This window comes from Ruditapes philippinarum, unplaced genomic scaffold (assembly GCF_026571515.1).
Source record: "Ruditapes philippinarum isolate M1 unplaced genomic scaffold, ASM2657151v2 ctg329_1_1_1_1, whole genome shotgun sequence".
Classification (NCBI taxonomy): Eukaryota; Metazoa; Mollusca; class Bivalvia; order Venerida; family Veneridae; genus Ruditapes; species Ruditapes philippinarum.
The window spans coordinates 44,844-57,171 of NW_026863962.1; the positions used below are offsets into that span (position 1 = coordinate 44,844).

At 35.4% G+C, this 12,328-nt stretch overlaps 1 protein-coding gene across 2 annotated transcripts in view; it reads right to left on the reverse strand.

Annotated features, from left to right (window-relative positions):
- Positions 1–327: 327 nt before the first annotated feature.
- LOC132723963 (KAT8 regulatory NSL complex subunit 1-like) overlaps positions 328–12,328 on the reverse strand; it is a 66,845-nt gene continuing 54,844 nt past the window's right edge. For both annotated transcript variants that reach the window (XM_060708769.1, XM_060708770.1), the window contains exon 8: positions 328–3,648. In XM_060708769.1, the coding sequence (XP_060564752.1) occupies positions 3,034–3,648 (615 nt within the window). In that variant the 3' untranslated portion in view covers positions 328–3,033. The remainder of the gene's footprint in view (positions 3,649–12,328) is intronic.

Genomic DNA, 12,328 nt, shown 5'->3' on the forward strand with positions numbered 1-12,328 from the left:
TGGGTTTTTAAAAATATTTTTTTAAGTTTTTACTATATACGTCATTGACACCCTCGGGGCGGGGCCAATTTTTACCCCAGGGCTTTTATATGAACAAACCTGGTAGACACTTACTAGCAAATGTTTCATGCTAAATATCTAAGCTCTTGCTCTTTGGGATTTTAAAAGATTTTTTTTTTAAGTTTTACAATACACATATAAGGAAAATCAATGACCCCGCTCCCCCCGGGAGAGGGGCCAATTTTTACCCCAGGGATTTTATTTGAACAAACTTGATAGAGACTTAATAGAAGATATCTCATGCTAAATATCTAAGCTCTAGCTCTCTGTTTTTTTTTTATTTGTACAATAAACATATATGGAAAATCAATGACTCCCCAGGCGGGCCCAACTTTTAACCAATGACTACAATTTAAGGTCTACTACACAATGTTTCATAACAAATATCTAACCTCTAGCCTTGGTCAATTCAGAGAAAATATTTTTTACTATATATATATAAAGAAAATCAATGACGGCCCAGGGCAGGGCCAATTTTAACCCAAGGGCTTTTATTTGAACAAACTTGGTAGACACCCATTAGAACATGTTTTAGTTTATTTTTTTAGAACATTTGTTTCTTTTCCTATATACATATAAGGAAAATCAATTACCTCCATGGGGCGGGGCCAATTTTGACCTAGGGATTTTATTTGAAGACAACCATTAGAATATGTTTCATATTAAATATCTATTCTAGTTCTTTGGGTTTTTTAAAAGAAGGAGTTTTTTTTTTACTATATACATACATGTATAAGGAAAATCAATGACCCCTGAGATGGGGCCAACTTTGACCCAAGGGCTTTTATTTGAACAATTTGGTAGAGACCCACTAGAAGATATTTCATGCTAAACATCTAAGCTCTAGCTGAAAGTTTTTTTCTTTCCATTGCCATGGCAACCAGAGTCCTTCAATGAATTCTTAAACAATTTCAAAAGGTCACCACACAAGGAACATTCCTGAAAAGTTTGAATAAAATTGGCTTAGTGGTTTAATAGATGTCGTTTAAAGTAAAATTTTACAGAGGGACGACAGACGGACACTGGACGAAAAGCGATCAAAAACACTCAAGTCATTTTGTGACAGGTGAGCTAAAAATTATGATTTAATGCATATAATAAAATTGAGACTCTTATTCAAAACCACTGAACATATTTCTAATTAATTTATTATGTTAAATCTATTTTGCGGAACTCTTACATAACGAAAACAGTAGTAACACCTTTATATATTTTTTGTTTTGTTTTTGGGTTTTACATCGACACAGTATAGGTCATATCGCGATGTTGCAGCTTATCTGTTGGAGGAAGACCTCAGGAGCCCTTCCGTGCATGATTTCAGGCACGAACTGGCACGTGAAGTAGAACCACCGTTATATATAGGTTGGGAGGTGGGGGAAATGTCCACCCTTCAAACTTCTTAAAATATAAGGGGGTCAAAGTTCGCCGTTTAAAAACATACAAGAGGCAAATGTCCGCCACCATCAGAAAGTGGTGTTAAATATACAGTCGAGACTGTCAAATGTGACTTTCCAAGGGACCTTCAGAAAAAGGTCATAAATGACAGGGAGTCTCTTAATACAGTCACTAGAAAATTAAAATACCATCTATCTGTCTATATATTATTGTGACTCAACATATATATTACTGTGAGAAGGAATAATATCTAACCAATTGCAAATAAACATAGGTACTTTATACGTAAAGCAAATATAATCGCATGTATATCATATAAAATTTAATTTTATTTTTTGTATTAGATTTATATTGAATCATTATGGTACAAATTAACTTGAATGTGATGCATTCAAATCCTTAAAATAAATATCATACTTTAAAAAACATATCCATATCCAATGGTTTTTGTGGTCTGGTATCAACATTTTTTCCGTATTATTCATGCAGCCATAGAAAGGTAAATTTAAAAAAATGCCGTCTAAAAAAATCTTCTGACACTCCATATTTTTTTTAAATTTGAAACAAGTCTTAATCCGGTTTACTAAGGTTATTATGTTCATGACACCTCAATTTGTTAACACAAATCAATTGCATCATGCTTACCATATTTGGCAGTAGGCAGTAGATGCTAGGTCACTTGATACCTGTAAACTGTATAATTGAGGCAGAGGTGTGTAGAGTTTGTTTAAAGAGTACTGACTACTGGATTATAATTGGACTTAACTATTTTGCCCCTCTGGGTGTTAAAACAGGTATTATTTATCTGATTAACGGAAAATTAAAAGGTGTGAATCAGACAAAGCAATGCATTGGGACCAGACAATTAGGGTCGCTTGTCACATATGACAGGGAGTTGTATAATTCAGACCATTTATATAGGAAAATACCTTGGGAGGACTGAAACAAGGTCGGATAAGACAGGGAGTCGTTGAAATCAGGGGGTCGCTAAGGCAGTCTCGACTGTATCCTCAGTTTAGTCAATATTTATTAAACTATCCTTATTTAGAAATAACTAAAATTTGCATCATTCTTACAGCTTTTCCATACCAAACAAATCTGAATAATTCAAGTCATTTTTCAGACAAGAAATATGCATGCACATTTTTAAAAGAATGAGCTAAAAATCATTTCTGTGAGTTCTAGTAAAAATTTACCAAATAGTTATAGAGAAGATACTGTAGATAACGACAACGATCACCTGGCAATCACAAAAACTGACATGAGCCAAACAACAAACATATAACAATGTTTTTCCTACTATTAAAACTATATTTGAGGAAATACTCCACCAAAACACTGATATCAAATAATCCAACCATATTTCATCAATGAAAATGTATTTTAATAAAAAAACTCTTTTCTCATCTTTTTCTATCACTTAAATGTTACATTTAAAATCTCCTCTTTTATCACCTCAGTCAGTAAAATATCTTCTTTTTCGAAAACAAATGCTTCTGTTAAACTAATAGTTCTCTGTCTTTGACTTTGACAACATTACAACTTACAGAGTATCCTTTTTTGTAACTTGTCTTATTCTCATCTCTTTGAATGTTTCATACTAATTGATGATCTCCTGTCTCCTCTATTCTCATTCCATTCTGGATCATTGTCATCTTCACATGTAGAAGTTGAAGTACCACTTGGTGCTGGAGAGGCAGCAAATGTGACAGAGTCTAACTGCTCAAAGTCTGGACTTATAAACTCCATGCTAGGGTCATCCTGAACTTTCACTGTTCTTGGTCGCCTGTACCTATTCCTTGTAGAGCTAATTTGATTCTGTTCAATCTTCATTTCTTCATACACATCTTCTGGCAAAGGGAACAACCTGGCTGGCCATGGGTCTGTATGTTCCATATCATAATACTCATAATCTTTTAAATCATCAAATGTTGTTGATTTACGAGAAGTAGAACCACTTCGTCGACGCTCCTCATGAATGAAAGACAAATAGCTGGCACCATCTGTCTGTAAAGGGATCTCATTCAGATTGCAATCAGGTGAAAAAGTATCTAATGTATTACTTTCACTTTCTCGTGATAGTCGTCCACGTCGTACAGGAGGGTATGTAATGAAGTTTCGGAATCTTTTTCTCTCTTCAGCTTCCATAGATTCATGTCTGTCAATGAATGCCTCATCTGTCATATCTTCCACCTAAAAAATTATTTCACAAATAATCAGTACCTAAGATATGTCAAGTGTTATTTTTCAAATTTGAGCTCAGCAAAAGCAATATAGAACCAGAGAGTCATGATAACTCTCACTATATCGCTCACCTGATTATTAAGGCTCTGAATGAAATTCAATTAATATTGTTAGCAATGAATGAAAAGCAGAAATAATGTCATTAACTTAACAAAAGCCACCGCCTGGCGAGGGCAAAGCTCGACTTTTCTATTTTTTCTAAAAGCAAACAAATAAAAGGTTCAAACAAATCTTTAACAAGAGCACTGCATATCCGTGGCAATATACGCCTGAATGCAAATTTGTTTTAAGTAAATAAAATGCAAAGTTATCATAAAGAATGTTAAAAAACAGACAGGATACCCACTTATAACATTTGTCCAAAACATGTTTAATTTCAATTATCAATATTAAGATCTACATTGAAACATGCCAAAGAGCTATGCTCTTGTCTCATGAATACTTAGTGACAATTATATATGCCGCAGCTTTCTGCTGTTGAGTACCGACCCAAGACATGTCACCAGTCATACCCTTAAAAAACTTTCTATGAAGCACCGAGTGGTGATTATTATTTATCTCCATGCAACTGTCACAGAGTATATATATACTGACTGAAAGCAATTTTAACTGCACACTGTCTCAATATAGGTAATATTTCCGCAAAAAAAAATTTAATTTCTTTCTATTGGTTCAAAAGATACAGAGCAGACAAAAAATGCTGATATTGAACCAAAATGACTAAGTGTGACCTTGACCTGAGAAAGGTCAAACCTATGCTCTGCACATCCTCTCATTACGGATAATATTTCTGCCCAGTAGTTTGAATTTACTTCCAGTGGTTCAAAAGATACAGACCGGACAAGAAAACATCTATATAAGTCAATATAAATCAATAAATTCCCAGGGTGCGCCAATTTTAATTGTAGGAAGTCCAAACTTGTGTTCTGCGCACACCGTCTCAATTTAAGTAATATTCCTGCCAAAAAGTTTTAATTTCCTTCCATTGGTTCAAAAGATACAGAGCGGTAAAAAAAATTTGATATTGAAACAAAATGACTAAGTGTGACCTTGACCTGAGAAAGGTCAAACCTACGCTCTGCACAGTCTCATTATGGTTAACATTTCTGCTATGTAATTTGAATTTCCTTCCACCAATTCAAAAAATACAGACCGGACAAGTAAACCTGCTAACAGACGGAGGGACGGACGGGCAGACAACCAGGTGCATAACAATATACACCGAAATTCTTTTGGGGCAACATTGTCGCAAAATATGCCCAGCTTTGGTAGAGATGTGGACATTATAGATATGCATATAAGAGATATGCTCTGGGCAATTTCTGGAAAATATCTGGATATTTTATCATCTCTAGTGACCTTGACCTTGCAAATATTAACCTAAATTACATGTGTTACACTTGAAATCATGACAATTATTCTATTTTTAGCTCCTGTGACCTAGTTTTCCACCCGAGATGACCCATGTTCGAACTCATCCAAACAATTGACTAAACAAGCATCCTGACAAGGTTTCTTAATAATTGGGTCAAAAATGTGACCACTAGAGTGTTCACAAGGTTTTTCTATTTATAGCTCCTGTGACCTAGTTTTTCATCGGAGATAAACCATGTGCAAACTCATCACAGCAATTATCTAAACAAGCATCCTGACAAAGTTTGATCATGATTAGGTAAAAAATGTGACCACTAGAGTGTTCAAAAGGTTTTTCTATTTTTAGCTCCTGTGACCTAGTTTTTCATCAGAGATGACCCATATTCAAACTCATCTGAGCAATTGACTAGACAAGCATCCACTCTAAGTTTGATGATGATTGGGTCAAAAATGTGACCACTAGTGTTCACAAGGTTTTTCTATTTTAAGCTCCTGTGACCTAGTTTTTCATCAGAGATGACCCATGTTCGAACTCATCCAAGCAATTGACTAGACAAGCATTCTGACCAAGTTTGATGATGATTGGGTCAAAAATGTGACCACTAGAGTGTTCACAAGGTTATTCTATTTATAGCTCCTGTGAACTAGATTTTCATCGGAGATAAACCATGTGCAAACTCATCACAGCAATTATCTAAACAAGCATCCTGACAAAGTTTGATCATGATTAGGTCAAAAATGTGACCACTAGAGTGTTCAAAAGGATTTTCTATTTTTAGCTCCTGTGACCTAGTTTTTCATCAGAGATGACCCATATTCAAACTCATCTGAGCAATTGACTAGACAAGCATCCTGACCAAGTTTGATGATGATTGGGTAAAAAATGTGACCACTAGAGTGTTCACAAGGTTTTTCTATTTATAACTCCTGTGACCTAGTTTTGATCAGAGATGACCCATATTCGAACTCATCTGCGCAATTATCTAAACAAGCATCCTGACAAAGTTTGATGATGATTGGGTCAAAAATGTGACCACTAGAGTGTTCACAAGGTTTTTCTATTTTTAGCTCCTGTGACCTAGTTTTTCATCAGAGATGACCCATGTTCGAACTCATCCAAGCAATTGACTAGACAAGCATTCTGACCAAGTTTGATGATGATTGGGTCAAAAATGTGACCACTAGAGTGTTCACAAGGTTTCTCTATTTATAGCTCCTGTGACCTAGATTTTCATCGGAGATGACCCATGTTCGAACTCATCCAAGCAATAATCTAAACAAGCATTCTGACAAAGGTTGATGATGATTGGGTCAAAAATGTGACCACTAGAGTGTTCACAAGGTTTTTCTATTTTTAGCTCCTTTGACCTAGTTTTCCATCCGAAATGACCAGTTTCGAACTCATTCGAGCAATTGACTAAACAAGCATCCTGACAAAGTTTGATGATGATTGAGTCATAAGTGTGACCACTAGTGTGTTCACAAGCAATTGTGGACGTACGACGGACGACGGAAGACGGACATTCACCGATCCTAATAGCTCACCCCGAGCAAGCTCAGGTGAGCTAAAAAACACCTTTTTATCAAAGGGCCATAACTTGGCCAAAAATCATTCAACCAGAAAACCCGTGCAATATGCGCAAGGACTTGAGCTACAGATCAATCTTGTAAAGTTTCATTTAAATTGCATTAGTGGTATAAGATAAGTAGTCCGGACAAACTTTAAAAATAAAAATTATTAAAGGGCCATAACTCTGACAAAAAAACTCCGTAGAGGCGACACAAAAATTCACAAAAATGTGTAAATAATTCACAATTTGCAGGATTGCTTTTCAGTATCAAACAAAATAATGAACTGACAAATGACAATCTTGAGAATTTGATTGATATATTTGAGGGAATAAAAAGAAGAAACCTGAAACTATGAATATAATTATTAAAATGTATGAATAAAGTGACTACAGGTGATGATTTATTCTTGTTTATTTTTTCACAATTTGAAAGATTATCGCGCAAAAAATTCACAATTTCAGGGGTATGGGTTGTTGCAAAAAAAGTAAAAAAAATCACTGCTAGCTTTTGTCAATTCAGAGAAGACGATTTTTTTTAAAGTTTTAACTATACTGGCATGCGAGCAGTTCCCGTACAAAAATCATAGTTACTTAAACATTATTTTTTATTACGCTCACTCACCAAAGTTTTAATTTTACACATCAATATTCGGCTCGTCACACAAATCATGGAAATTCCATCATGTTCTAAACATAGAATAACCCTTACTTATGAGGCCTCATATGGGGTACCGAAATTATCGATTATTTTGTATGAAGAGAAGTAGTTCCCGTACATAAAATCGAACCCATTATAATTATACAATTTTATTATATCAGACCTATTTTTCATTTACAATTGTTGAACAGACCATTATCTAAGAGATAAATAGATGTAATTCAGGAAATAGAGCGTAGACTAAACGCAGGTATCTATTACCCGGTACCGTTACCCCAACGCATTCACATGCAATAGCATGCTTGTATGCATGGTATTTTACGCATTAAAGCCATAAAATTATTTTATATAGTTATATTGGTCAAAATTCTGATAATTAAACAAGTTTTCGTCACATTGCCTACTTATCTGTGAACAGGTGGTATTAGTGGAAAACCCTTTAACCAGACTCACGTGTAAGTATTTTAGCGCATGCGCGCAAGGACGGAATCCCCCAGAGAAAACAAGGTCACGTTTTGACGACGCACAGGTGAAAGTGATTTAAAATGAGACTTTTTATACGTACTGCCGAACTGACACTTAGATTTTGTCTCGTTTATGTATCTACTTGATTTGAAATAAATTTTTGAAGAATGCAAGTAAAAATCAAGCGTTTAAATGAAAAATACGGGTACTGCTTCTGTACGGGAACTGCTCGCATGCCAGTATACATAATTATAAGGAAAGTCAATGAATACCTTGGGTGTGGCTAATTTCGATTAGAACAAACTTGGTACACACCCACTAGAGGATATTTATTGCTTAATATCTCAAGTTCTAGCTCTGGGTAATTTTTTTAAAGATTTTTTAAGTTTTTACAATATACATATAAGGAAAATCAATGACACACTAGGGGCAGGGCCAATCTTTGCCCCATGGCTTTTATATGAACAAACTTGGTGGACACTTACTGGCAGAATTTTCATGCTAAATATCTAAGCTGTAGCTCTTTGGGTTTCTTAAAAGAATTTTGTTTTGTTAAGTTTTTACAATACACATACAAAGAAAATCAATTAGCCCACCACCCGCGAGGGGCCAATTTTTACCCCAGGACTTTTATTTTGAACAAACTTGGTAGAGACCCAATAGAAGATATTTCATGCTAAATATCTAAGCTCTCTGGGTTTTTTTTAAAAAGAAAATATTTTACAAATCAACATATAAGGAAAATCAATGACTCCCCGGGCGGGACCAATTTTAACCCAATGACTACAATTTGAACAATCTTGGTAGAGGTCTACTACACAATGTTTCATAACAAATATCTAACCTCTAGCCTTTGTCAATTCAGAGAAGATAATTTTTAAAAGATTTCATTTTAAAAATCTATTTTTATCCCTCCTGGCCCAGATGATGGGCAGAACCATTTGAACAATTAGTAGATCTTCATGCTAGGAACATCCCAGGGAAATTTCTTCTAATTTGGCCCAGTCATTGTTTGTATAAAAAGTTGATGACGGAAACACAATGGACACCAGACCAATTATAATCACAAAAGCTCACCTTGAGCACTTTGTGCTCAGATGAGCTAAAAAGTCAAAGTATGCCACTAGGTCAAATTCTAGATCAGCTGATAACAAAAGTTCAATTTTCTATCTTAAACTGTTCAGATGGTTCATATTTCATGGCTGTACATCAAAAGACAAAAAAGTAGGTCACTTGTCACAATCTAGGTCAGCTGATATTATTTAGATTTAATTTTACATCTCAAACAGTGCACATGGTCCAAATTTCATGGCTGTACAAAGAACATGAAAGTAAGTCACTGTGTCCCCATGGGCATGGAAACATTTTAATCCAAAGGCTTTAATTTACAGGTCCACCAGAATGTTTCATGTCAAATATCTAAGCTCTAACTTTCACGTATTCAGACATTTTTTTTACTATATGCACACAATGAAAATCAATGACACATTCAGACAAGAGGATTTTTTTTAAATTTGCAGTTTTTTTGCATCCTAATTATTCAATATGTATGTTTGGTAGCTCTTGCTCTGGCCAAATATAAATCAACTCCGTAATCCACAAGTCTAGCTAAAAATTCAGCAAAATTTAGACATTTGACCTTGAAGGTCAGTCATTAATGAATTGAATGAAAGTCAAGTTTGGTCTGGTGTACATGAAGGTCTTGTCCCAAGGGTAGATGTAGCCATGTATGAAGACAATTACCAAGAACTTAAAGTTATGATCAAGGTTAATGTTTGCAACAGCAACGCCCCCATGACTAGAACAATACCTCATTTTTTTTCTTTGAAAAAAAAGAAAAGAAAAAAGTTCAGCTAAAAAACAAACCATTGATAACATTGTGCTGAGATATTAACAATGAAGTGAACTACCAAACATGGTTGATTCAAGCTCTATAGACTTAGGAGGCACTCTAAAGAGAAAAGCAAAAGAATCTTTAGAGATGTTTACTGATGCAAGTCTAATAGGAGATATCTAGTTGATGTAGATATTTTATGTTTTACTCCATGTGCCCCTTCTCTAGTGTTAATGTTAGTAGAACTATCACTAAATGTGATTAATACCCCCACAAGACTGCTTCGGAAATGAAGAAGTTACTAGTAACAGAATACCTTGTAAAAGAAATGAAATAGAGTTATGGTTGTGGGCAATTAAAGATAGTTGTGGTTCTTGTATGTTGCATTTCCTTTCACTATGGTTGACCATTGATGATGTTTTATTGAATAACTCTGTAAAAAGTCCAGAAAAAGTCATTGCGCTTGACCATTGTATGAAGTTGCATTAAATTCTAAACATTAGTTTTTAAGATATGCATCAGACAAGGAAAAGGAACAAAAGGCAATAAGTCTACAAATAATGAAGATGAAGAAGTTATTGTACACTGCACTTCCTCTAAATGTGCTTGACCATTGTATGAAGTTTTCAAAGTTGGAAATTATCCATTGTTAATATTTTCTGATATTTTAATTTGAGCATAGAATATGTTTAAGCAATAATTTGAAACAAGAGGGCCATGATGGCCCTGAGGTCGCTCACCTGTATATAGGCCCCCCACCCCCGGGCCAATTTTTACCCAAGGGCTTTTATTTGTTTATTTGAACAGACTTGGTAGACACCCATAAGAAGATGTTTCATGCTAAACATCTAAGTTCTAGCTCATTGGCTTTTTTAAAAGAAGATTTTTAAAGTTTTTACTATACACATATAGTTAAAAACAATGACACCCCTGGGGCAGGGCCAGTTTTGACCCACGGGCGTTTATTTTAACAAACTTTGTAAATATTTACTTAAAGATGTTTCATGCTTAATATCTAAACTCTAGCTATTTGGGTTTTTCCAAAGAAGATTTTTAAGTTTTTGCTATACACATATAAGGAAAATCAATGACCCCCCCCCCCTGGGCGGGGCCAGTTTTGACCCCAGGGCTTTTATTTGAACATACTTGGTAGACACCCATTAGAACATGTTTCATGCTAAATATCTTAGCTCTAGCTCTTTAAAAGAAGATTTTTTAAGTTTTTACTATATGCACATAGGGAAAATCAATGACCCCCTGGGGCGGGGCCAATTTTGACCCCAGGGCTTTTATTTGAACAAACTTGGTAGACACTCATTAGAAGATGTTTCATGCTAAATATCTTAGCTCTAGCTCTTTGGGTTCTTTAAAAGAAGATTTTTTAAGTTTTTACTATATGCATATAGGGAAAATCTATGACCCCCTGGGGCCGGGTCAATTTTGACCCCAGGGCTTTTATTTGAACAAACTTGGTAGACATTCACTAGAAGATGTTTCATGTCAAATATCTAAGCTCTAGCTCTTATGGTTCTTTAAAAGAAGATTTTTTAAGTTTTTACTTTACGCATATAGGGAAAATCAATGACCCCCGGGGCGGGGCAAATTTTGACCCCAGGGCTTTAATTTGAACAAACTTGGTAGACACTCACTAGAAGATGTTTCATGCTTTATATCTTAGCTCTAGCTCTTTGGGTTCTTTAAAAGAAGATTTTTAAGTTTTTACTATATGCATATAGGGAAAATCAATGACCCCCTGGGGAGGGCCAATTTTGACCCCAGGGCTTTTATTTGAACAAACTTGGTAGACATTCACTAGAAGATGTTTCATGCCAAATATCTAAGCTCTAGCTCTTTTTGGGTTCTTTGAAAGAGGATTTTTTAAGTTTTTACTATATGCATATAGGGAAAATCAATGACCCCCAGGGGCGGGGCCAATTTTGACCCCAGGGCTTTTATTTGAACAAACTTGGTAGACACCATCATTAGAACATGTTTCATGCTAAATATCTTAGCTCTAGCTCTTTGGGTTCTTTAAAAGAAGATTTTTTAAGTTTTTACTATATGCATATAGGGAAAATCAATGACCCCCCCGGGCGGGGCCAATTTTGACCCCAGGGCTTTTATTTGAACAAACTTGGTAGACACTCACTAGAAGATGTTTCATGCCAAATATCTAAGCTCTAGCTCTTATGGTTTTTTAAAAGAAGATATTTAAAGTTTTTTCTTTTGGTTGCCATGGCAACCAGAGTTCTGCATGGAATTAAATTCTTTGAACAATTTTTAAAGGTGACCACCAAAGGAACATTCCTGTGAAGTTTGGATGAAATTGGCTCAGTGGTTTATGAGGAGATGTCATTTAAAGCAAAAGTTTACGGACGGACGGAGGCCGGCCGGACGCCGGACGAAAAGCGATCACAAAAGCTCACCCTGTCACTTTGTGACAGGTGAGCTAACAAGAGCACCGCTAGGTGGAGCATTATATGCCCGAAAGTATTTTTTTTTTAGTAAGGATGACCTTAACCGTTGACCTTTTGACCCCAAAATCAATAGGGGTCTTCTACCCAATATGGACAATCATCCTATGAAGTTTGAACATTGTGGGCCAAATGGAACTTAACATATGCTCCGGCAACTGTTTTCAGTATCAAGGTAATAGTGACCTTCACCTTTGACCTTTTGACCCCAAAATCAACAGGGGTCTTCTACCCAATATGGACAATCATCCTA